This window comes from Salvia miltiorrhiza, chromosome 2 (assembly GCF_028751815.1).
Source record: "Salvia miltiorrhiza cultivar Shanhuang (shh) chromosome 2, IMPLAD_Smil_shh, whole genome shotgun sequence".
NCBI classification, from domain to species: domain Eukaryota; kingdom Viridiplantae; phylum Streptophyta; class Magnoliopsida; order Lamiales; family Lamiaceae; genus Salvia; species Salvia miltiorrhiza.
Window position 1 is genome coordinate 28,202,556 of NC_080388.1, and position 24,066 is coordinate 28,226,621.

A 24,066-nucleotide genomic window follows, 5' to 3' on the forward strand; every position below is an offset into this window, starting at 1 on the left:
AGTCGCGAGACTCACGATCGCCCAGCCGTCCCGCGACGCCGTCGCCTAGGCCTGACCGAGCCTCGCCGCCCCACGTCGTCGCCCAAGCCTACCTTGCCGTCGGCCCGTCGTCCTTGCCTTGCAACCTCGGTCAGTCCCTCTTATAATTTTTGCATTATTTGTTATGTATAGCTAAAGTTATAGTAGTTATTCAAATTTGTTGTGTATGGCTGAAATTGGTTGTGTATGGTATGGCTGAAATTTATTCAAAATAGATATAATCCTCCATTTGTTGTGTATGGCTGAAAGTTTTGCAATAGATATTAGTATTACTCATTAAGCTTAGTAGTGGCAGTGGCTGAATTTGTTGTGTATGGCTGAATTTTACTCATTAAGCTTAGTAGTGGCAGTGGCTGAATTTGTATGTGGCTTATTTTCATAGATGGCGGACTCAAGTTCTAAAGAAAAGCCACCACAAACGAGTGGACCTGCAGAGCCTCAAGCTGAGACGGGTGATGAATCAACAACGAACACAAACAAGGGGACTATGAACAAATGTTCTGATGTTTGGCCTCACTTCACCATCTTTTATGACAGGCTTAAAAGAAAAGCAAAGTGAAATTATTGTGGTATGCCTTACATGTCCGAGTCTAAAAAGCATGGCACTTCTACTCTAAGGAATCATCTTAATATTTGTAAGAAGCATCCTGCTAGTGTAGACTTAAAGCAATCCCAATTATCTTTGCAAACAATACATGAAGGGGATGGTTGTGTTGAGGGTAGCCTCACGGCTTGGAGGTTTGATCAAGAGTTTTGTAGAAAGAAATTGGCTTCAATGATAATTAAAGATGAATTGCCCTTTAGGCATGTCGAGGGGGAAGGGTTTATTGAGTTTGTTGCTTCTCTACAGCCAAAATTTAAAATCCCATCATGTTGGACTGTGTCAAGGGATTGCCAACAACTCTTTTTAGATGAAAAATTGAAACTAGGGGAGTTTTAAAAAAAAACAGGTCAAAGTGTGAGTATTACCACTGATACATGGACTTCTCTGCAGCATTTGAATTACATGTGCATCACTGCTCACTTTGTTGATAATGAGTGGAAATATCATAAGAAGATAATTAATTTCTGCACAATTGAAAGTCATAGAGGTGAGGAATTGGGTAGACAATTAGATGGTTGTCTTCGTGAATGGGGAATTTCAAGAGTTGTTTCAATCACAGTGGATAATGCCTCTTCAAATGATACTTGCATTCAATATTTGAAAGGAAGATTGAGTTCTAGGGGTGCTACATTTGTTAAGGGGAAATATTTGCATATGAGGTGCATTGCTCATGTTATTGCTTTGATTGTGAAAGATGGTTTGAAAGAAGTCAATCCATCAATTGAAAAAGTTAGAGATGCAGTTAAGTTTATTAAACAATCTCCCGCTAGAATTAAACGGTTCAAAGAATGTTGTGTGGCTGAAAATATTGAATGCAAAAGTATGTTGTGTCTTGATGTGTGCACTAGATGGAATTCCACTTATTTGATGTTAAGTGTTGCATATAATTTTGTTAAAGCTTTTGAGCGCTTTGAGTTGGAAGATCCATATTATCGAGTTGACCTTCCCAATGGTTCCCCAAATAGTGGTGATTGGGCAAATGTTAAAAGAATGATTGATCTTTTGTCCACTTTCTATCATCTTACTATAAGGATTTCGGGGTCTTTGTATGTTACCTCGAATAAGTTTTATGATGAGATTAGTAGGGTGAAGTTGTTGTTGAAAAAATGGATGACACATAATGAACAAGATGTTGTTGAAATGGGTGTCAAAATGATGGCAAAGGCTGAGAAGTATTGGGGAGATCCATTGAAAATGAACAAACTTATATATGTGGCCGTTGTTGTAGATCCAAATTATAAGTTTGAGTTCATTGAATATGCACTTGTTGGGGAGTATGGGGATGAAATTGGCAACAAGATGGCCAAAGGTGTGATGGATTCCACAAAAGAGCTTTTTGATGCTTACAAAGAGAAATATCAATCTCGAGGTGATACATCATCAAGCAATATTTGTGAGAATGTTGAATCTTCTACTATCAATGTGGATTCTTTCATTGAAGCGGAGAGCATGGGTGATAGATTCAAAAAACAAAAGATGCAACAAAATGGTTGATAACACTCATGTTTCCATGGTTTTAGTGTTCATATGATGTCAATTTTATAGGAAACTGAGTGTTGGATGATTGTTTTATGCTTAATTTGCTTTATCTTTCGAAACATGATTCTTACTCGAACTTTGAAGGAAATTTCAGGTTTATTGCGTTCGAATTTGGAAAACTTATCTGACATAGAAGTTGTAGATCGTCTCGATACAAGTTCGTGAGCACAAATGGATCATAAATCGGAGCTCCGACGAGAAAGTTATGACCAAAACAAGAAAGTCGCGCGCAGCAGCGAAACAGCGGCGACCGGGCGGAGACCGCCGGGAAGCCCGCCGAGTTTTTGGCGCCAGCGGCGTCCGCGCGGTGAGCGCCGTCCGATCGCCGCCAGACCGCCACGCCTCCGTATTTTTGCGTTTTTTATGCATTTTTCAAGTCCTTTTCGAGCTCAAACTCTGTATTTTACCCTGGTACTATAAATAGGTCTTCTTTTGACCTATTTTGGGTTCCTTTTTCAGTTCCAAACTTTTATTTTTCAATTTCATAGCTTTAGAATTTATTGTTTTCCAGTTTTTACTGCTTGGATTGGATTTCCACAAGATTGAAGATTCAAGCTGCTACAATCTTTCTTATTTAGTTTTTATATAATTTAGTTTTTACAATTGCTTTCTTTTTAATTATGTTTATGCTTTCTTTTATTATGTCTGGCTAGTTTCCTCTAGCTGATTCTAGGGTTTGTAAATAGTTGATTGAATTTATGTGATTTATTTGTTAATACCTTTGTGCCTTCCAGTTTATGATTCATAATTCTTGGTGCTTAATTTCTTGTGAATTATCTGATCAATAGTTTGCATGTTTAGCTATTCGGTTTGAGACCTAGCGGAGATAACTGTTTAGCGGATTCAGGAATGTATGATATGATTTTAACCTTGAGACCTAGCGGAGATAGGTGGATTATAGGGAGCTATTCTTAGGAGCTATTGGGAGTTAGTAGATTCTCTTGAGACCTAACGGAGAAAGATAATTTACTAATCTACGATCGTTGCTGCTCTAGCGAGAGTAATTGATTAATTAAGTGATCTCTCATCATAGCTGGATTAAACTGGTACATAGGATTAATAGATTAATTGCATAGATTTAGTTAATGAATTTACTACCCTAGGATCAGTTGTCTTTTAATATTCGAATTTTCCTACGTGTTTTTAATTATTGTTAATTGCGTTTTAGTATAAGTTAATTAAACCTTCCTGCTTTCGTTTACCTGCATACTGTGAGAGTCTGTTTAGGAAATAGCTAAAGTAGTTTCATTGTGTCAGTCCCTGTGGATACGATACTTGGTTACCAATTTGTGCTACAATTGCACCGTGTTAGTTGCGGTAATTTGTTGCTAATAAAATAGTGATCAACTTTTTGGCGCCGTTGTCGGGGACTGTTCAGAAGTTGCTTTAATATTTTCGATAGGACTTTATAGTACTGTAGGTTTTTTTTGTTTTTTATTTTTCTTTTCTGACTGTTAAAAGGTGTGTTTCTGTAGGTTGCGTATGAACACTAGATCTCACGGAAATCCTCTTTTTGAGTTTGACCCTGAAATCAACAAGACCTTGCGCAATCTTAAGAAGCAGAACAATCAAGTTGAGACAGAAACGATGGCTACTCCTGAGAAAATCCAAATTCAAATGCGAGCTCTGCAAGAGCAATTGAAGAAGCTGATTGATAAATCGGAGGCTGAAGAGACTCAGAAGCAACCAGCCATCAATGAAGCATTCATACCTCAGTATGTGTACCAGGAGCCCCCACGAGTGAACGTAAACAACTTTGAGCTGAAAACAGGTTTGATCACGATGGTCCAACAGAGCCAATATGGTGGACAAGCGATCGAAGACCCTAATGCGCACCTGGCGCATTTCCTGGAGCTGTGTAGCACGGTGAAGATGAATGGTGTCCCCGATGACATTATCCGTCTTCGTCTTTTTCCCTTCTCACTGCGGGATAAGGCGAAGTCGTGGTATCATACGCTGCAGCTGGGAGATAATATCATGTGGGAAGATTTGGCTCATGCATTCCTACGCAAGTTTCATCCGTCTGGCCTTACATTGAAATTGAAGATGGACATCGTGCAATTTCAACAGAACGAGGGAGAAAAGCTAGCGGAGACTAGGGAGCGGTATCAGGAGAAGCTCAGAAAGTGCCCAAGCCATGGATTTGATGAAGGCACGCTCGTGATAATGTTCTACAATGCTTGCGGGGAACGTACAAGGATGAACATGGATACAGCTGCAGGTGGCTCTCTACTTCAAAAAAGTAGTTCTGAAGCATGGAGCATTATTGATAGTATGGCTTCTACTAGCTACCAATGGTCATCTGAGCGAATACAATTGAAGAAGGTTGCAGCTGCGTCCAGTTCTGATCCTATGGCAGCAATGGTTACTCAACAGGCATCGTTGGCTACGCATCAGGCAGCGATGGCTACACAGCTGGCATAATTGACTACAAAAATTGGTGAGTTGAATGTTGGACGTCATGAGCAAGTTGTGATAGACCCGTCAGGATTGGAAGATGTCAATTATGTGAATGGCAGAAATTATGAGAATTTCCAGCGAGGACAGCCAGGAATGTATGGCAGAGGTCAACAATTTCAGCAGGGTCAGCAGCAGTTCCAGCCAAGAGCACGCCCGCATCCTAACCTTTCTTACGGCAATCCGAACAATGCTTTGCAACCTCCACCGGGATTTTCTGTGTCTAGCGGAGGAGTTATAAATGAGCAAAAAAAGGTATCGCTGGAGGATATGATGCAGCAAATGTTAACAGAGATGTCTAGCATGAAGACAACTGTTAATACAAGGATGACAATTTTGGAGTCTCAAGTGGGTCAAATTGGAAATAATTTTTCAGCACTGTCCAAGCAAGTGCAGATATTGGAGACTTAAGTTGGTCAGATGGCCAACCAAGCAGCTGCGCAGAACAAGCCAGGCCAATTACCTAGCAACACTCAGTTCAATCCGAAGAGCCAATATCAACAACCTCAGCAATGTCATTCCATCCGGGTGGTTGATAATTCAGTTGAGGATGAAGAGCAGCGGAATCATCCAGAGCAGCGGGACGGCAAGGATGGCAAGGAAAAAAATGTAGAGATTATGGAGGATGATGACCTGGAGACGATTGTGTGCGATTCGCCGCCTACTTCTAAGGTATCATCGAATACCTCTACTGTTAAGAAGCCTAATCCTACTCCTACGTTTCCCAGGCCAGAGTACAGCCTGTAGCACCTTTCCCTCTTCCATTCCCGAGGCCAAGATTAGATGAGCAAAGCTCCAAATTTTTGGAGACATTTAAGAAGTTGGCTGTGAATATTCCTTTCGTGGAGATCTTGAGAAACAAGCCAAATGAGGTGCAAATTGTGAAGGCTGTGATGGAAAAGAAGAGTGCATTCAATGAATTTGAGGAGGTGCTCGCAGTGAAGGAGTATCAGTGGCCTCCTAAGAGAGAAGATTCGGGCAGCTTCAATATTCCTGTGAAGATTGGAAAGTCATTGTTTGAGAAAGTGATGTGTGACACCGGAGCAAGCATAAATGTCATGCCTCTCAAAGTTTATAGGAAGTTGAAGTTGGGGGATTTGAAGCCAACCAACAAGACAATTCAGCTTATTGATAAGTCTTGCTCTAAACCTCTAGGAGTTGCGGAAGATGTGCTTGTGAAGGTGAGTGATTTTTTCTTCCCAGTCGACTTTGTAGTGTTGGATATTCCGGAGGATCCAAAGATGCATTTGCTGTTAGGGAGACCTTTCCTTGCCACATGTGCAGCAAAGCTAGATATGCAAAGGGGGACGATGACATTGGGAGCCTATGGGAAAACTGTGATTTTCAAGAAACCTCCACCAAAGGAAGTTCCCCAGAATGAAGTGATAAATTTGGCTGACAGTTTTCTAGCAAATTCGGAGGATGAAGAGGTTGAGAAGAATGAGCTGCCCAAGTATGAAGCCAAGAAAAAAACTCCAAAACCAAAAGAAGTTCTGACTTTTGAGATGTGTTTGTTTTTGGAGCATGATGGGGGGTCTTTGAAAACCCATACCCCCAAGAAGAAGAAAGTGAAATTCCGGATTTTTTGGAACAAGAATGAGAAGGGGGCAATGCTTGTGGAGGATGTCCGAGCCAAGAGAAGTGTTTTGGTGGAGAGGGCACCCAAGAGTAGAAAAGCTTTCCAATGGTTAGAGTGTTGTTTCCGACCTCCATGAGTTTTTGAGGTATCGTCGAGCTCTAGACGTTAAATTAAGCACTTGTTGGGAGATAACCCAACCGTTTTTGTTTTGTTTTTCTTTCTTTTAATTTTGTTTTGTTTCTTTTTGTTTTGTTGTTTTGTTTGGGGTTTTAGTGCAGTGTTGAGCTTGGAAGATGAGGGAACTCGCGCTTTATTCATACCACCACCATGGAGCATATTTTTCTGTGAGTAGTGACACACATATCATCATCCCTCCAAACTTATTTTCGAACTTATGTTCTGTAATAAGTTTGGGGGAGGGGGATGAGAATAGATATGTGTATCACTTTTATCTTTTTGTTGGCTTTATTGTTTTATCCTGCTTGGTTGGTGGTGTGTGTTTGTTCTGTTTTTGAGATGATTATTGCTCCATTAGATTTCTGGTGAGATGCCAATGATGATTTCTGTGAAAAAAAATTGAATTTGATTTTCTTTGATGATTTAAGCATAATTGGAACTAATTTGCATAATTCTAGAGTGATTTTGACCTTGAATTTTAGACGTTGAATAAACCTGTGAGGATTTGAGTCATAACTGTTTATCATACACAGTTTATTCTTTGTTGTGAGTTTTGTCATGCATATGTAGTGATCTTCTAGAACTTGTCATGGTTTCTGTGTCGAGGTTGTTGTTGTGCCCAGGATTAGGAGATGATTTTAGGCTATCTTTTGTTAGCCAAATTATTTTCCCAAACACTGTCCTTAAAAAAATTATCCTTTGTTATCCACTTTGAGCCTAATTAGCTTTTATTCTTTAGCTGGATAATAGGGGGTGATGTAGTATATGGGAATCTTTGTGTGGTGAATATCATAGTGGTTCATGAAAAAGAAGGGATGATATTATGATACTATTTACTCTTATAACCTCTAGAAAAGTTGTGGAAAGAAAAGAAAAAAAAAAGAAGAAGAAAAAAAAAAAAAAAAAAAGAGAAAAAAAAGTATAAAGTCGAGTGTATATTGAGATATTTGTTTGAAAATCGACTTTGTGTGTTGGAAATAAATAGAGAGCATAAAAGAGTGTTTAGTTCTGTTTTGTGATGATTAAATCCCTTGAGTTGTGTTGATTATGGTGATATAGTTGGATGGAAGATGGAATTTATTCCATGCTTGATTAGTGAAGCTATAAGGTTGGTGTTCTTGATCTATTTGAGTCACTTAGCCTATATTTCCCTACCTTAACCAATGTCCCTACATTATAACCCGAATAAAAAGACCTTTTTGATCTTAGTCCTGGCACACTATTAGCGATGGAGATTGTAGACGATTGGCAAGCCTATGGTAAGAGATCTGCATTGTATTGAATTTCGATGAGAGTATACACGTCCTATTCCATCAAATTGAGAGTTGAGTGATACACATACCTTGTGAGATTCAATTGTTTGGAATGTCAAGGTTGATTTTGCTATAGGTTGTGTTTATTGGTGAATTTTGTTCTTAATTATTGAGGATTTGAGAATTCCATTATTCTTTATTATTCGGAGGCATTGATGAACTAGATTTCTTACCCACTCGTGTTATTGATTTTATTCTTCCCATTATTCGAGGACGAACAATGGCTTAAGTTTGGGAGAGTTGATAACACTCATGTTTCCATGGTTTTAGTGTTCATATGATGTCAATTTTATAGGAAACTGAGTGTTGGATGATTGTTTTATGCTTAATTTGCTTTATCTTTCGAAACATGATTCTTACTCGAACTTTGAAGAAAATTTCAGGTTTATTGAGTTCGAATTTGGAAAACTTATCTGAAATAGAAGTTGTAGATCGTCTCGATACAAGTTCGTGAGTGCAAACGGATCATAAATCGGAGTTCGGACGAGAAAGTTATGACCAAAACAAGAAAGTCGCGCGCAGCAGCGAAACAGCGGCGACCCCGCGGCGACCGGGCGGCGACCGCCGCCCGAAGAAGGATTTTTGGGAAGGAGCTGGCGACCGGGCGGCGACCGCCGGGCAGCCCGCCGAGTTTTCGGCGCCAGCGGCGTCCGCGCGGTGAGCGCCGTCCGATCGCCGCCAGACCGCCGCGCCTCCGTATTTTTGCATTTTTTAAGCGTTTTTCAAGTCCTTTTCGAGCTCAAACTCTGTATTTTACCCTGGTACTATAAATAGGTCTTCTTTTGACCTATTTTGGGTTCCTTTTTCAGTTCCAAACTTTTATTTTTCAATTTCATAGCTTTAGAATTTATTGTTTTCCAGTTTTTGCTGCTTGGATTGGATTTCCACAAGATTGAAGATTCAAGCTGCTACAATCTTTCTTATTTAGTTTTTATATAATTTAGTTTTTACAATTGCTTTCTTTTTAATTATGTTTATGCTTTCTTTTATTATGTCTGGCTAGTTTCCTTTAGCTGATTCTAGGGTTTGTAAATAGTTGATTGAATTTATGTGATTTATTTGTTAATACCTTTGTGCCTTCCAGTTTATGATTCATAATTTCTGGTGCTTAATTTCTTGTGAATTATCTGATCAATAGTTTGCATGTTTAGCTATTCGGTTTGAGACCTAGCGGAGATAACTGTTTAGCGGATTCAGGAATGTATGATATGATTTTAACCTTGAGACCTAGCGGAGATAGGTGGATCATAGGGAGCTATTCTTAGGAGCTATTGGGAGTTAGTAGATTCTCTTGAGACCTAACGGAGAAAGATAATTTACTAATCTACGATCGTTGCTGCTCTAGCGAGAGTAATTGATTAATTAAGTGATCTCTCATCATAGCTGGATTAAACTGGTACATAGGATTAATAGATTAATTGCATAGATTTAGTTAATGAATTTACTACCCTAGGATCAGTTGTCTTTTAATATTCGAATTTTTCTACGTGTTTTTAATTATTGTTAATTGCGTTTTAGTATAAGTTAATTAAACCTTCCTGCTTTCGTTTACCTGCATACTGTGAGAGTCTGTTTAGGAAATAGCTAAAGCAGTTTCGTTGTGTCAGTCCCTGTGGATACGATACTTGGTTACCAATTTGTGCTACAATTGCACCGTGTTAGTTGCGGTAATTTGTTGCTAATAAAATAGTGATCAACTTTTTGGCGCCGTTGCCGGGGACTGTTCAGAAGTTGCTTTAATATTTTCGATAGGACTTTATAGTACTGTAGGTTTTTTTTGTTTTTTATTTTTCTTTTCTGACTGCTAAAAGGTGTGTTTCTGTAGGTTGCGTATGAACACTAGATCTCACGGAAATCCTCTTTTTGAGTTTGACCCTGAAATCAACAAGACCTTGCGCAATCTTAAGAAGCAGAACAATCAAGTTGAGACAGAAACGATGGCTACTCCTGAGCAAATCCAAATTCAAATGCGAGCTCTGCAAGAGCAATTGAAGAAGCTGATTGATAAATCGGAGGCTGAAGAGACTCAGAAGCAACCAGCCATCAATGAAGCATTCATACCTCAGTATGTGTACCAGGAGCCCCCACGAGTGAACGTAAACAACTTTGAGCTGAAAACAGGTTTGATCACGATGGTCCAACAGAGCCAATATGGTGGACAAGCGATCGAAGACCCTAATGCGCACCTGGCGCATTTCCTGGAGCTGTGTAGCACGGTGAAGATGAATGGTGTCCCCGATGACATTATCCGTCTTCGTCTTTTTCCCTTCTCACTGCGGGATAAGGCGAAGTCGTGGTATCATACGCTGCAGCTGGGAGATAATATCATGTGGGAAGATTTGGCTCATGCATTCCTACGCAAGTTTCATCCGCCTGGCCTTACATTGAAATTGAAGATGGACATCGTGCAATTTCAACAGAACGAGGGAGAAAAGCTAGCGGAGACTTGGGAGCGGTATCAGGAGAAGCTCAGAAAGTGCCCAAGCCATGGATTTGATGAAGGCACGCTCGTGATAATGTTCTACAATGCTTGCGGGGAACGTACAAGGATGCACATTGAAAAAAAAATAAAAAATTCCGAAAAAAATAAAAAAAACTATTAAATTAAAAAATATTTGAAGTTAGATATTGTAAAATTATAATTAAAATATTATATATATTATATTATATATAAAAAAAAGCCGAATTATTAAAAAAACCGAAATTTAAAAAAAAATCAAAAATTCCGAAAAAAAAAATAGTATTAAATTAAAAAAATATTTGAAGTTAGATATTATAAAATTATAATTAAAATATTATATATATATATTAATATAATTCGATTTTTCGGTTTTGTTCGGTTTTAAAAAATCCGAATCGAACCGAACCGAAAAATCAAAATTTTATGAAAAAATAAACCGAACCGAACCGAAAAACCGAAAAAACCGAACCATATTTTAAAATTTCGGTTTGGATAGGTTCGGTTATTCGATTTCGGATTTTTTGCTCACCCCTAGTTGGGACCACCACTTTGGACTCCATGGAAGTAGAGGGGTGAAGATTGAAGATAATGAACAAGAAGACATGTCTATGATTCTTGTTATCTTGCTTATTATGTTATTTATGTTTTGGAATTGTAATTTGATACACTTCGTCTTTTATTTTGTTGTGGACTTGTAGTTGTGTGTGTGGATTATATTTGTGGCGAACAATAGGTATGCATTTTGTGGACTTTTAAGTATGCATTTTGTTGAATTTATGCATTTTAAGGGCTACCAAATATTGCTACCAGGTTTTTGAATAAAAATAAAATAAAAAATTGGAACGGTTTTAGGCCAAACCGAACCGAACCTAACCGAAAATTTATGGTTCGGTTTGGTTCGGTTTTTTCAAGTAAAACGGTTTGGTTCGGTTTGAAATTTTAGTTGGCGGTTTGGGTTCGGGTTGGTCAAAACGGTTCGGTTTCAACCCAACCCGCCCGAATGCTCACCCCTACTGGCAGATACATAGGAGAGGTATCAAGAGAAGTTGAGAAAGTGTCTGAGCCACGGATTTGATGAAGGCACGCTCATTATCATGTTCTACAATGCTTGTGGAGAGCGTACAAGAATGCATTTGGACACAGCTGCAGGAGGTTCTCTGCTTCAGAAAGGCAGTTCCGAGGCGTGGAGCATCATTGAGAGTATGGCTGCTACGAGTTTTCAATGGCCATCAGAGAGAGTACAATTGAAAAGGGTGGCAGCTGCTTCCAGCTTTGATCCTATGGCAGCGATGGTTACACAGCAGGAAGTGATTGCTTACGCAGCTGCCAGAGCTGACTACTAAGATTAATGCTTTGACCATTGGAAATCAGGAGCAAGCTGTGAGAGATCCCATATGCATAGAAGACGTAAATTTTGTCAATGGCCAAAACTATGGAAATTTTCAGAAGGTACAGCCAGGAATGTACAACAGAGGGCAGCAGTTTCAGCAGCAGTATCAACCAGGAGGGCGCCCACACCCAAATCTAGCCTATAACAATCCCAACAATGCTTTGCAACCTCCACCGAGATTTTATGTGTCTAGTGGAGGAGTCATCAATGAGCCGAAGAAGGATTCACTAGAGGAGATGATGAAGCAAGTGTTGGTGAAGGTGACCGGGATGGAGGCAAACTCGACAAACATGGGGACCAAAATTTCCAACATAGAGCAAAATTTTTCAGCGTTGTCTAAGCAGGTGCAGATGTTGGAGACTCAAGTTGGTCAGATGGCTAACCAAGCAGCTGCACGGCACAAGCAAGGCCAATTTCCTAGCAACACTCAGTTCAATCCGAAGAGCCAACATCAACAACCTCAGCAAAATCAGCAATGTCATTCCATCCGAGTGGTTGATAATTCAGTTGAGGATGAAGGTATTTCTGTTTCTCCCCCTCTTCCATTCCCGAGGCCAAGATTAGATGAGCGAAGCTCCAAATTTTTGGAGACTTTTAAGAAGTTGGCTGTGAATATTCCTTCCGTGGAGATCTTAAGAAACAAGCCAAATGAGGTGCAAATTGTGAAGGCTGTGATGGAAAAGAATAGTGCATTCAATGAATTTGAGGAGGTGCTCGCAGTGAAGGAGTATCAGTTGCCTCCAAAGAGAGAAGATCCGGACAGCTTCAATATTCCTGTGAAGATTGGAAAGTCATTGTTTGAGAAAGTGATGTGTGACACCGGAGCAAGCATAAATGTCATGCCTCTCAAAGTTTATAGGAAGTTGCAGCTGGGGGATTTGAAGCCAACCAACAAGACAATTCAGCTTATTGATAAGTCTTGCTCTAAACCTGTAGGAGTTGCGGAAGATGTGCTTGTGAAGGTGAGTGATTTTTTCTTCCCAGTCGACTTTTTAGTGTTGGATATTCCGGAGGATCCAAAGATGCCTTTGCTGTTAGGGAGGCATTTCCTTGCCACTTGTGGAGCAAAGCTAGATATGCTAAGGGGGACGATGACATTGGGAGCCTATGGGGAAACAATGATTTTCAAGAAACCCCCAACAAAGGAAGTTCCCCAGAATGAAGTGATTAATTTGGCTGACAGTTTTCTAGCAAATTCGGAGGATGAAGAGGTTGAGAAGAATGAGCTGCCCAAGTATGAAGTCAAGAAAAAAACTCCAAAGCCAAAAGAAGTTCTGAATTTTGAGATGTGTTTGTTTTTGGAGCATGATGGGGGGTCATTGAAAACCCAAACCCCAAGAAGAAGAAAGTGAAATTCTAGATTTTTCGGAACAAGAATGAGAAGGGGGCAATGCTTGTGGAGGATGTCCGAGCCAAGAGAAGTGTTTTTGTGGAGAGGGCACCCAAGAGTAGAAAAGTTTTTCAATGGTTAGAGTGCTGTTTCCGACCTCCATGAATTTTTGAGGTATCGTCGAGCTCTAGACGTTAAATTAAGCACTTGTTGGGAGGTAACCCAACCGTTTTTTTTGTTTTGTTTTCCTTTCGTTTAGTTTCTTTTTGTTTCTTTGTTTTCTTCGTTTTGGGGTTTTAGTGCAGTGTTGAGCTTGGAAGATGCGGGAACTCGCACCTTGTTCATACCACCACCATGGAGCATGTGTTTCTGTGAGTAGTGACACACATATCATCATCCCTCCAAACTTATTTTTGAACTTATGTTCTGTAATAAGTTTGGGGGAGGGGGTGAGAGTAGATATGTGTATCACTTTTATCTTTTTGTTAGCTTTATTGTTTTATCCTGCTTGGTTGGTGGTGTGTGATTGTTTTTTAGATAATTATTGCTCCATTAGATTTTTAGTGAGATGCCTATGATGATTTCTTGTGAAAATTCGTGATTTTCAATTTTTCTTGATGATTTGAGCATGATTTGAACTAATTTACATGATGGAAAAGTTTTATTAGCCTTGACTTTTGACGTTGAATAAATCTGTGAGAATTTGAGCCATAATTGTATATCAGACACAGTTTATTCTTTTTTGTGAGTTTTGTCATGCATGTGGTGATCTTCTAAAACTTGTCATGGTTTCTGTGTTGAGGTTGCTGTTGTGCCCAAGATTAGGAGATGATTTTAGGCCATCTTTTGTTAGCCAAAATTTTTCCCAAACACTGTCCTTGAAAAATTTATCCTTCGTTATCCACTTTGAGCCTTTTTAGCTTTTATTCTCTAGCCGGATGATTGGGGGTGATGTAGTATATATAGGAATCTTTGTGTGGTGAATATCATAGTGGGTTGTGAAAAAAAAAAGGGATAATATTGTATTATTATTTACTCTTATGAGCTCTAGAAAAGTTGTGAAAAAAATAATAGAAAAAGTGTGAAGTCGAGCATTTATTGAGAAATTTGTTAGAAAATCGATTTTGTGTGTTGGAAATAAATGGATAGTATAAAAAAGTGTTTAGTTTTGTATTGTGATGACTAAATCCCTTGAATTGTGCTGTTTATGGTGATATAGTTGGGTGGGAGATGAAATTTATTCCATACTTGATTTGTGAAGTTATAAGGTTGGTGTTCTTAATTATTTATTGAGTCACTTAGCCTATATTTTCCCTACCTTAACCAATGTCCTTACATTATAACCCAAAGAAAAAGACCTTTTTGATTTTAGTCCTGGCACACTTTTAGCGATGGAGATTGTAGACGATTAGCAAGCCTATGGTAAGAGATCTGCATTGCATTGAATTCGATGAGAGCATACACGTCATATTCCATCAAATTGAGAGTTGAGTGATACACATACCTTGTGAGATTCAATTGTTTGGAATGTCAAGGTTGATTTTGCTATAGGTTATATTTATTGGTTTTTGAGCTTAATTATTGAGGATTTGAGAATTATATCATTTTTTATCTTTCGAAGGCATCGATGAGCTAGATTTCTTACCCATTCGTGTTATTGATTGTGTTCTTCTCATTATTCGAGGACGAACAATGGCTTAAGTTTGGGGGAGTTGATAACACTCATGTTTTCATGGTTTTAGTATTCATATGATGTCAATTTTATAGAGAATTGAGTGTTGGATGATTGTTTTGTGCTTAATTTGTTTTATCTTGTGAAATATGTTACTTGGTCGTACTTTGATGATTTTTACAGAAATATGGAGTTCGAATTTGGACAAATGGTCTTAATGAAAGTTGTAGATCGTCTCGATACGAGTTCGTAGGCGCAAAAGGTTCGCAAATCCGAGTTCAGACAAGGAAGATATGGCCGAAACAAGAAAGTCGCGCGCAGTAGTGAATAGTGTCCGACGAGAATTTCCGAATTTTTGGGATTTTGCAGGATTTTCGGATTTTATCAGTATTTTCGAGCTCTGTCCTTTATTTATCCCGTGTGCCTATATATAGGTCTTCTTTTGACCTATTCAGGGTTCCCAACTTTACTTTTTCAGTTCCCAATTTTTATTTTTCAGTCCCAGCTTTAGTTTTTCAGTTCCCAACTTTATTTTTCAGTTCCCAGCTTTACTTTTTCAATTTCATAGCTTTAGAATTTATTTCTTTCCAGTTTTTACTGCTTGGATTGGATTTCCATAAGATTGAAGATTTAAGCTGCCACAATTGTTCTACTTTCGGTTTTTATATAATTCAGTTTTTCTAATTGTGTTCTTTTTAATTATGTTTATGCTTTCTTTTATTATGTCTGGCTAGTTTCGTTTAGCTGATTCTAGAGTTTGTAAATAATTGATTGAATTTATGTGATTTATTTGTTAATACCTTTGTGCCTTCTAGTTTATGATTCATAATTCCTGGTGCTTGTTTTCTTGTGAATTATCTGATCAATAATTTGCATGTTTAGCTATTCGGTTTGAGACCTAGCGGAGATAACCGTTTAGCGGATTCATGAATGTATGATATGATTTTAACGGAGATAGGTGGATCATAGGGAGCTATTATTAGGAGCTATTGAGAGTTAGTAGATTTTTTTGAGACCTAACGGAGATTGAGAATTTACTAATCTACGATCGTTGCTGCTCTAGCGAGAGTAATTGATTAATTAAGTGATCTCTCATCATAACTGGATTAAACTGGTACATAGGATTAATAGATTTATTGCGTAGATTTAGTTAATGAATTTACTACCCTAGGATCAGTTGTCTTTTAATATTTGTTTTTCTACGTGCTTTTATTTGTTGCTAGTTGAGTTTAGTGTTAATCAAACCTTCATACTTTCTGTTGCATGTCTACTGTTATAGTTTGTCTAAGGGATAGCTAGGGTGATTTCGGTTTTTCAGTCCCTGAGGATACGATACTCGATTACTTGTTGCTTGCTACAATCACTTGTGTTAGTTGCAGTCATTTTTGTTGCTAAGAAATTAGTGATCAAGTATTCTAAAAAATTCTAATAATATAATTTATTTTCCTACTGATCAATTGAGGCTTTTCTAATAAGACGACATAGATAATGAGCTAACTTAGAAAAAAATAATTTTATGCATGATTAGCTCATATTTTAAAAATATATATTGTGATGTGAATACTTTTTTATTATTATTATTATTTCTTCGTTTCTTTTAATTTGAATGATGTGTTTATCCTATAATTTTAGGGAAGAAAACAAAGTTTTTCATCAAATAGGTGGAAAATTAAAAATGATACTTTTGAAAATTATAAAATAAAATTAAGGATATTTATTGAGTAATTGATGTAGATTATTTTATTTTTTAAGAAAAAATAATTTACATTTACTTATATTCTAATTATATTAATATATTTTTTTATTTGATACATCATTTAATTTTTTTTATATATAAATTAACATGGTTAAATAAAGAAATTTAAAAGTCGTGCCCCAGGAGATTCGAACTCAAGACCTTCGATTTTAGACATTAATCCCTAATCGCATAGCCCATACACACACTACATCGTTTAATTTTGATGCAAAGATATATTCGTCGTCGCACGGACGAGTACTATGGTAAAAGAAAATGACGCGGGACCTAAGTTTCTTTCGTGGAAAACGATGCAGGATCTAAGTATCCGAAAATGATGAACCTCCCGATAATGAAAGTGTCTTCAATTCCGGCGCAACCGTAGGTTTCGTCGTTGACCACCTTAGTCTATTGCACGCCTAATTGTTGTCAAAAAACCTGAACCGCCACGGCTACTAACTTCGATTCTCTGCAACGCCGGTGATAGTGGTGGAGATGGGCGTATCAATTTTGATGTTGTATGATGTAGGTGGTGGTGACACCGTGGAGACGGTGGAGCACTCACAGAGATGCGAGAGAGAGAGCCGGGAGCGGGAGCTTCACCGAAAGGGGGAGGGTTTTTTTTTTTGAATAAAAAAGTCGAAAATAGTGAGAAAAACGATAATTGCGCAGAAGAGAGATTAGGTGACGATGGATTGGACTAGTAAGAACCCAAAAAGTCTCCTTTCAATTTGATTCCTCTTTCACTTCCCAAATCTTTTCTCCTTAAAATTAATTCGACCTCATCTTTCTCCATCATACAAAACATTTTTACGATCAGCGATTAAAATGGCGCCTTCCCTTATCACGGCAATCCTATGCTGCTCTTTGGTTCACTCCATCGCCCTTTTCAAATTAACCTCAGCAGCAGATGATTCACTTCTCCACAACCAAAAGATTGCTATTGGGCAGACTTTGGTCTCTGAAACCCAAGTCTTTGAGCTCGGATTTTTCCAACCTGGAAAATCGACGAATGTATTCTTAGGAATTTGGTACAAAGCCACGCCCGACATTGTAGTTTGGGTTGCAAACAGAAACAATCCCATCACTGATTCACAAGGAGTCGTCTTCGCCGTTGCTGAAAACGGCACTCTCCTTATAAGCAGAGGTGGAAGCATTATCTGGTCGGCGAATCCATCGACGGCGGCATCGCGTCCAGCTGTACGCCTCCTCGATACCGGAAACCTGGTTGTCGTGGACGAGACGGCGGAGGAAGGCCACTACTTATGGCAGAGTTTCGATTTCCCAACTGACACGTGGCTATCAGGTATGAAGATCGTCGATGATAACGACGCCGGTGTTGCCACGAACTTGACTTCATGGAGAGATTGGGACGATCCTTCGCCCGGAGATTTCGTGTTGAAGATCGAGAACCATGGGTTGGCTGAGATAGTGATTTTCAGCGGCATTAGGAAAAGATTTCGAACTGGGAAGTGGAATGGCATCTATTTCAGTGGTATCCCTCGCTTTCGCAGTGTTCTCCCGAGAGTTGAACTCATCTTCAAAGAAGAGAGGCTGATATCTATGTCGAGGCCTTATCACAGCTCCATTATCACCAGAGCATCAATAGACGCGTCTGGCACGGTCCACCGCTATATCATGAATCCCAGAAAGGATAAGTGGAATCCTGTGTTCACGTTTCCACGAGACATCTGCGACGAGTATGCCAACTGCGGCCCCAACGCCATCTGCACGGTTGAGAAAGCACAAAGATGCGAGTGTTTCAGAGGATTTTCCCCCAAGTTTCAGATCGATTGGGAGCTTCGAGATTGGTCTGGTGGATGTGGTAGAGTTAGGGCATTGAATTGCGAGAGTGGAGATGGTTTTGTAGAGATTAGAGGTGTGAAGCATCCTGATATGCTGAGATACTGGTTGAATATTAGCGTGAGCCTTGAGCAGTGCAAAGCTGAGTGCTTGAAAAACTGCGACTGCTCCGCGTGTGCTAATCCTTACATAACTGATGGAGGCAGAGGGTGCTTGATGTGGTTTGGGGATCTCCTTGATACCAGAGAGCTTTCTGCAGCAGATAGCTTGCAGAATATCTATATTCGCGTGCCACTTTCAGAACTAGGTAAGTTCCTTTGCTCGTATTTTGAAGTTAATGTTATATCTGCCTTGACTTTTGTTGCCTAAAGAATTTAGCTCTAATCTGGAGGAGGAGAAGAAGAAAGGGCATATAAATTTAATGCTAATATCCATTGCTACTGGAGTCATTGTCTCGAGTTTTATCAATGGAGGTATAGTTTTACTGACAAAATGGAAGAAGCAAGGTAACAATAATGACTTGTGTAAATCTGTTATAATGTTCACAACACGAAATCAGGCAGAGCCTGAGGCATTGAGTTCCTTCGTCTTTTCGTGCTTCACAGGGGTAAAGAGGAATAACGAGGATATAGAATTACCTTTGATCAAAATGGCAACTATTCTGGAGGCAACAAACAGTTTCTCCGAAGAGAACGTGATAGGAGTAGGAGGTTTTGGTCCTGTTTATAAGGTAACATTCCTTGACACATTGCTCAAGTTGTGCATTATTGCCTCTACTTCAGCAGATATCCTTAATCCTATATTGTGCTGCATAAGCAGGGAATTCTGTCATCAGGAGAAGAAGTCGCAGTCAAAAGATTGTCGAAAACTTCTAGACAAGGTGTTGAAGAGTTCAAGAATGAAGTCATCTTGATCGCCAAACTTCAACATAGAAACCTAGTCAGACTCCTCGGTTGTTGCATTGAAGGAGAGGAAATGGTGCTAATATATGAATACCTACAGAATAAGAGCTTGGATAATTTTGTTTTTGGTGCTGGCAGAATATATTCCTATCCTTTTGTTTGTTTAAATCCAATAAATTTATCCTACCATATATTTGAAGGGTCTGATAATGATGAAGTATTGGATCATGTGCAGATCTGGATCGAAGGACACTTCTGACATGGCCTAACCACTTCGACATTATCATGGGAATCGCAAGGGGACTGCTTTATCTTCACCATGATTCCAGGTTAAAGATTATCCATCGGGATCTAAAGACAAGTAACATTTTACTAGATGCAAGTCTAAATCCGAAAATATCAGACTTTGGCTTAGCAAGAACATTTGAAGAGGATCAATCTCTATCTAGAACTAAGAGAGTTGTTGGAACATAGTATGTTTTCTTTCATCTCATCAAAGCACACTGCTATTTTCCATGGCGGCCTAACTAATGAGTCATATTTTTATGCAGCGGTTATATGGCTCCAGAATATGCATTTCGTGGGAAATTCTCAGTGAAGTCTGATATCTATAGTCTTGGAGTAGTGCTACTAGAGATAATAAGTGGGAAAAGGAACAGAGAATTTAAGCACAACGATGATCATCACAGCCTCCTAGGCCATGTACTCCTCTTGGCTACGTATTTGTTAGCTATATTGGTTGATAATTGTGATATGAAAAAGTGTTTTTCAGTATAAACTGAGAAAAATCTGATGAACTTATCCGGTGGCAATTGGTGCAGGCATGGCTGCTGTGGAAAGAGAAGAGGATTATGGAAATGATGGACGATTGTTTGAAGGGAACATGTGTTGAATCCCAAGTGAAGAGATGCATACATGTGGGGTTATTATGTGTTCAAAATTTAGCAGAGGATAGACCGATCATGCCATCGGTGGTTTTAATGTTAGCAACTGATGGAGCAATCTTGCCTGAACCTAATGAGCCTGGATATTTCATTGAAAGAAGTCGAAGTTGTAAATCGCCTAGTATCAAGTCCGAGGATGGAACGGTTACCATTACCGACTTGGAGGGCAGATGAGGAGATTGCTACATATGACTTGGTTCGAACTGGAACTTGTAGTTCAAAATGAGAGTCAATATTGGAGATGTAAGATATATGCTTCTTCACGAGTAAAACTGTAGAAATATTGCCACATGATTTTGCTGGTTTGAATGAGAAAATTAAAAATATTGTCCTTTTGTAGAATGAGAAGCTATGTGAGCATGATCTCCAACTATCCTTATTTCCACATTCGACTTGTTTTGTATGGACAAGTGAGTTTTTAGTGAAATAAATAATACTTACATGGCTAAGAATATGAGGAGCAACAAGCTTCACATTTTCATCGAATCAAATTAGATATATGGGCATTGAAATATGCTCATAAAGTTTGGTACACTCCAATCATGGTTTAAAATTAAATTCGGAAAAGCAACCTCATGTGAAGTAACAATATCTATCAACAATTTCCTTTACAATTTATGTTATTGTTCCAAGTCCTATCTAAAACTCACAGCTATAAATCTCCTCCATCATCTGGCCTCCAAGTCAGTAATTCAAAATTTCTTGCTCTGAAATTGTTGGGTTTAATTCCGGTCTAGTAAAATATTGCTCAACTCCTATAATCTTTAATCTTGAACCATGATGGAGATATAGCAGCCCCCTTGAAATTCCCATGATGATGTGAAAAGTGTCCTTCGCTGCGGATCTACACATGATCAAGTATGTGAATATCAAAATATTTGGTTGGATAAAATAGTAAAAGGATTAATGAAATGCACCAAAGGCAAAATAATCCAGGCTTTTATTCAGTAGGTATTCACTTCTCTTTCGTCTTGCAACTAAAATAATACCTACATTGATGAAGCTCCAGAAGCAATTGATATCATTATTGATTCCACACGCCCTTTCTTCCCCTCCTCCAAATTGGTGCTTCAAGCATAGAGCAAAACTCACTAGGAACTAGACAAGCTCGGAGAATGTCATCTGATTCGTCATTTGCAGTAGATTTCATACTCTCTTTCGAGGAAATATATAAGTCTATTGCAATATCACTTCCTTATTGAATCATAAGCAATCTCAACATATTCAAATTAACACACACATTATGCGTAAATCACAAGTTCCTATAGCCTATCTATGACATGTATGCATTTCTGTTTAGTACTCATGTTTAATTTGACATAATGTAAGTTGGTTTCAAACAAATTTATCCAGTTCCAAAAAATTAGCAAGCGAATGTAGAAGTTCTGCCTCCATTACCAACACTGCAGCATATGAGGATACCTCTAAACCTCATGAAAACCACCTCCACTCTCGAGCAGTCGCATCTCATTGGCTTGTCCACACTCGTCTTTACCGCAGGAACAAACCAGATGAGTCTATCATCAAAATCATCTCTTCTCTGAACAGTACCATATATGGATGGAAGAAATGGGTTGGGATCTGTGGACCGGAAAAGAAAATCCCATTCCACTTGCCTCTTCTTCTCTCCTTTGAAATCTTCAGGTGAAGAGTCATCACTATTTCTCCGTGTAATAATACAGAGCTTATCATACTAAAAATACAATATTGTAAGAAAACATTTAGATGTGTTCTCTTTCGTTGTAAGTTTATCATCAGAAAATAAGGGAAAAAATTTATCACATTTTAGTAGTTTGGTGAAAAAATATATGAAAATATTATGAAGAGAGAGAAAAAATAGAGAAAAATAAACGGTGGAGAGAGAAAAAGAGAAATATAGAGAGAGATGAGTTAAATTGTATTCCCTCTGTCCACAAAAAAGAGTCCATACTTACCCCTTTTTTTTAGGGGAAAGACAAATTATATTAAATCATGATGAACAATATCTAGAAGTCAAGACGGAAAGTCCGACTTTCAGATCATTACATCAGAAGACATAATTCACAAGACTATGAGTTGCGCCATTGGCCTCACGCCTAACATGGCGAAAATCTAAAACACAATACTCCTTGGCATGAACAAAAGCCTCATATAAATCATCACAGAGCGAATACGTTCCTCTGATCGAGTCCGAAACAACATGAATAGCCAACAATGAGTCAGAATAAGCAAACAAAGGCGAGAAATCATGTTTCATGCAGAATCCAATATCCAATAAAAGTGCATGAAGTTCTCTCATAAGTGTCGTTTTCGTACGACCCACACGCCGAGCCACTGCCGCTTTCACAGATACCAGCCAATCTCTAACAATAAAGCCCACACCGACAAAGAGTCTCATTTAACTTTTGAACAATGACATTATACTTTTTCTCCTACACTTACTATAAATTATACTTTTATTTCATGTTTTTTAACTAATAATGTACTTTTATTCTTTCTTTCTTTTTGTACTAATACTACCCATACAAATTGTACATTTATTCTACTTACAACAACTTTATTAAATTTTGGACTCTATTTCATGGACGGAGGAATATAAATTTGAGTGAATTTTGAAAATAACAATTTTGAAATAGTAAATTTAAAAATTGGCCACTAAAAACAAAAAAAAATGGCCACACTTACTTTTTTACCCTTGCATATAAATTTTTTAAAATTATCCGCAAATTCACAACCAGTCGAATTCACAACTAGCATTAATTTTAATTGTGAATTCAAACGTTAAAACTCGAATTCACAACTGAATAGCTAGTGTTGGTTGTGAATGCAAGTTTTAAAGTTTGAATTCACAACTAAAAATAGTGTAAGTCGTGAATTCAAGTTTTAAAGTTTGAATTCACAACTAAAAATATTGTTAGTCTTGAATTTAAGGTTTAAAAACTCAAATTCACGACTAGCGTTATTTGTAGTTGTGAATTCAAATCAACCAGCAATAGAGTTGGTTGTGAATTTGAGCTTTAAAACTCGAATTCACAGTAACACTAGCAATTCAATTGTGAATTCATCAATCTGATTTGTGAATTAAAATTTTTAAACTCGAATTCACAACCAACATTAATAATTTTGTTGTGAATTCATCGAGTTGATTGTGAATTTTAGTTGTGAATGGATAGATATGGTTGTAAATTCAAGAATATTTAATTGTGAAGTCAAAGATCTAATTGTGAATTTAAGAACATTAAGTTGTGAATTCATAGATATGATTGTGAATTTAAGAACATTAGTAAATCGATTTCAGAGTACATGAGAGAGAGAAAGAGAGAGGGATAGAGAGGAGAGAGAGAGAGAGAATCTCATCTCATTTTCCTCAACTAACTCCATTCCCCCAAAACTTTATTGAAATCACTCTACTTAATTTCCCTAATTTCCTCAACCACTCCGCTCAAGATTTGGAGATTGCGTCCTGCTCCGATTCTGCAATTTGGAGAAAGCAATTTATCTCTTCTTGTTCTCTCTCTCAAGATCTACTTGGCCTCTTGCTCCGATTTGGAAATTGTGTCCTGCTCCGATTCTACAGAAAGTCGAGATCGTACTTGCTCTGATTTTAAGTTCACCAGATGACGTGCAGGAAGTCGTACCTACTCCGGTTCTACTCGCTATTCGCAGATCTCGCCGATGAGATCGTGCCGGTGGCGGTGGACACGGAGGAGAGAGAGAGAGAGAGAGAGAGAGAGAAAGAGAGATTTGGTGTGGCTAATTTTTTATTTTTAATGTTAGGGGCGGTTTAAATTTACTATAAGAAATAGGCTAGTTTGATATATTAACTCTATAAATTTTGAGGATAAAATTAAAAGATTATAAAAAGGGTTAATTGCCGCTAAATTCAAAAGCTTTTAAAAAATTCGCGATATTCTCACCAACTTCAAAATCGGCGTATGAATACATGAATTGAAAATTTGTTCTTAATGTTCCCAAAATTAAAAAATCCGGCGAGATGACATGGCAAATACCTATGACATGTCAATTTCATTCCAAATCAGCTATACATGTCATTGTTTTAATTTTTTAATAATTTTATTTATTTATAATTAATTTAAAAAAAATAAAAATCATCTACCCCCTTCCCCAACCCCCCGACCACC

At 38.2% G+C, this 24,066-nt stretch overlaps 2 protein-coding genes across 2 annotated transcripts in view; both read left to right on the top strand.

Annotated features, from left to right (window-relative positions):
• Positions 1-19,983, top strand: part of LOC131007651 (G-type lectin S-receptor-like serine/threonine-protein kinase At4g27290) — a 77,771-nt gene extending 57,788 nt beyond the window's left edge. Inside the window, exon 8 of the mRNA XM_057934567.1 lies at positions 19,849-19,983. Coding sequence (XP_057790550.1) covers positions 19,849-19,850 — 2 coding nt within the window. The 3' untranslated portion in view covers positions 19,851-19,983. The remainder of the gene's footprint in view (positions 1-19,848) is intronic.
• Positions 16,591-20,273, top strand: LOC131007671 (G-type lectin S-receptor-like serine/threonine-protein kinase At4g27290). Its single transcript, XM_057934603.1, has 7 exons — positions 16,591-18,406; positions 18,471-18,605; positions 18,705-18,829; positions 18,919-19,129; positions 19,237-19,474; positions 19,553-19,703; positions 19,823-20,273. The coding sequence occupies exons 1-7, from the start codon at positions 17,125-17,127 to the stop codon at positions 20,117-20,119; spliced, it is 2,439 nt and encodes an 812-aa protein (XP_057790586.1). The 5' UTR covers positions 16,591-17,124; the 3' UTR covers positions 20,120-20,273.
• Positions 20,274-24,066: the final 3,793 nt, after the last annotated feature.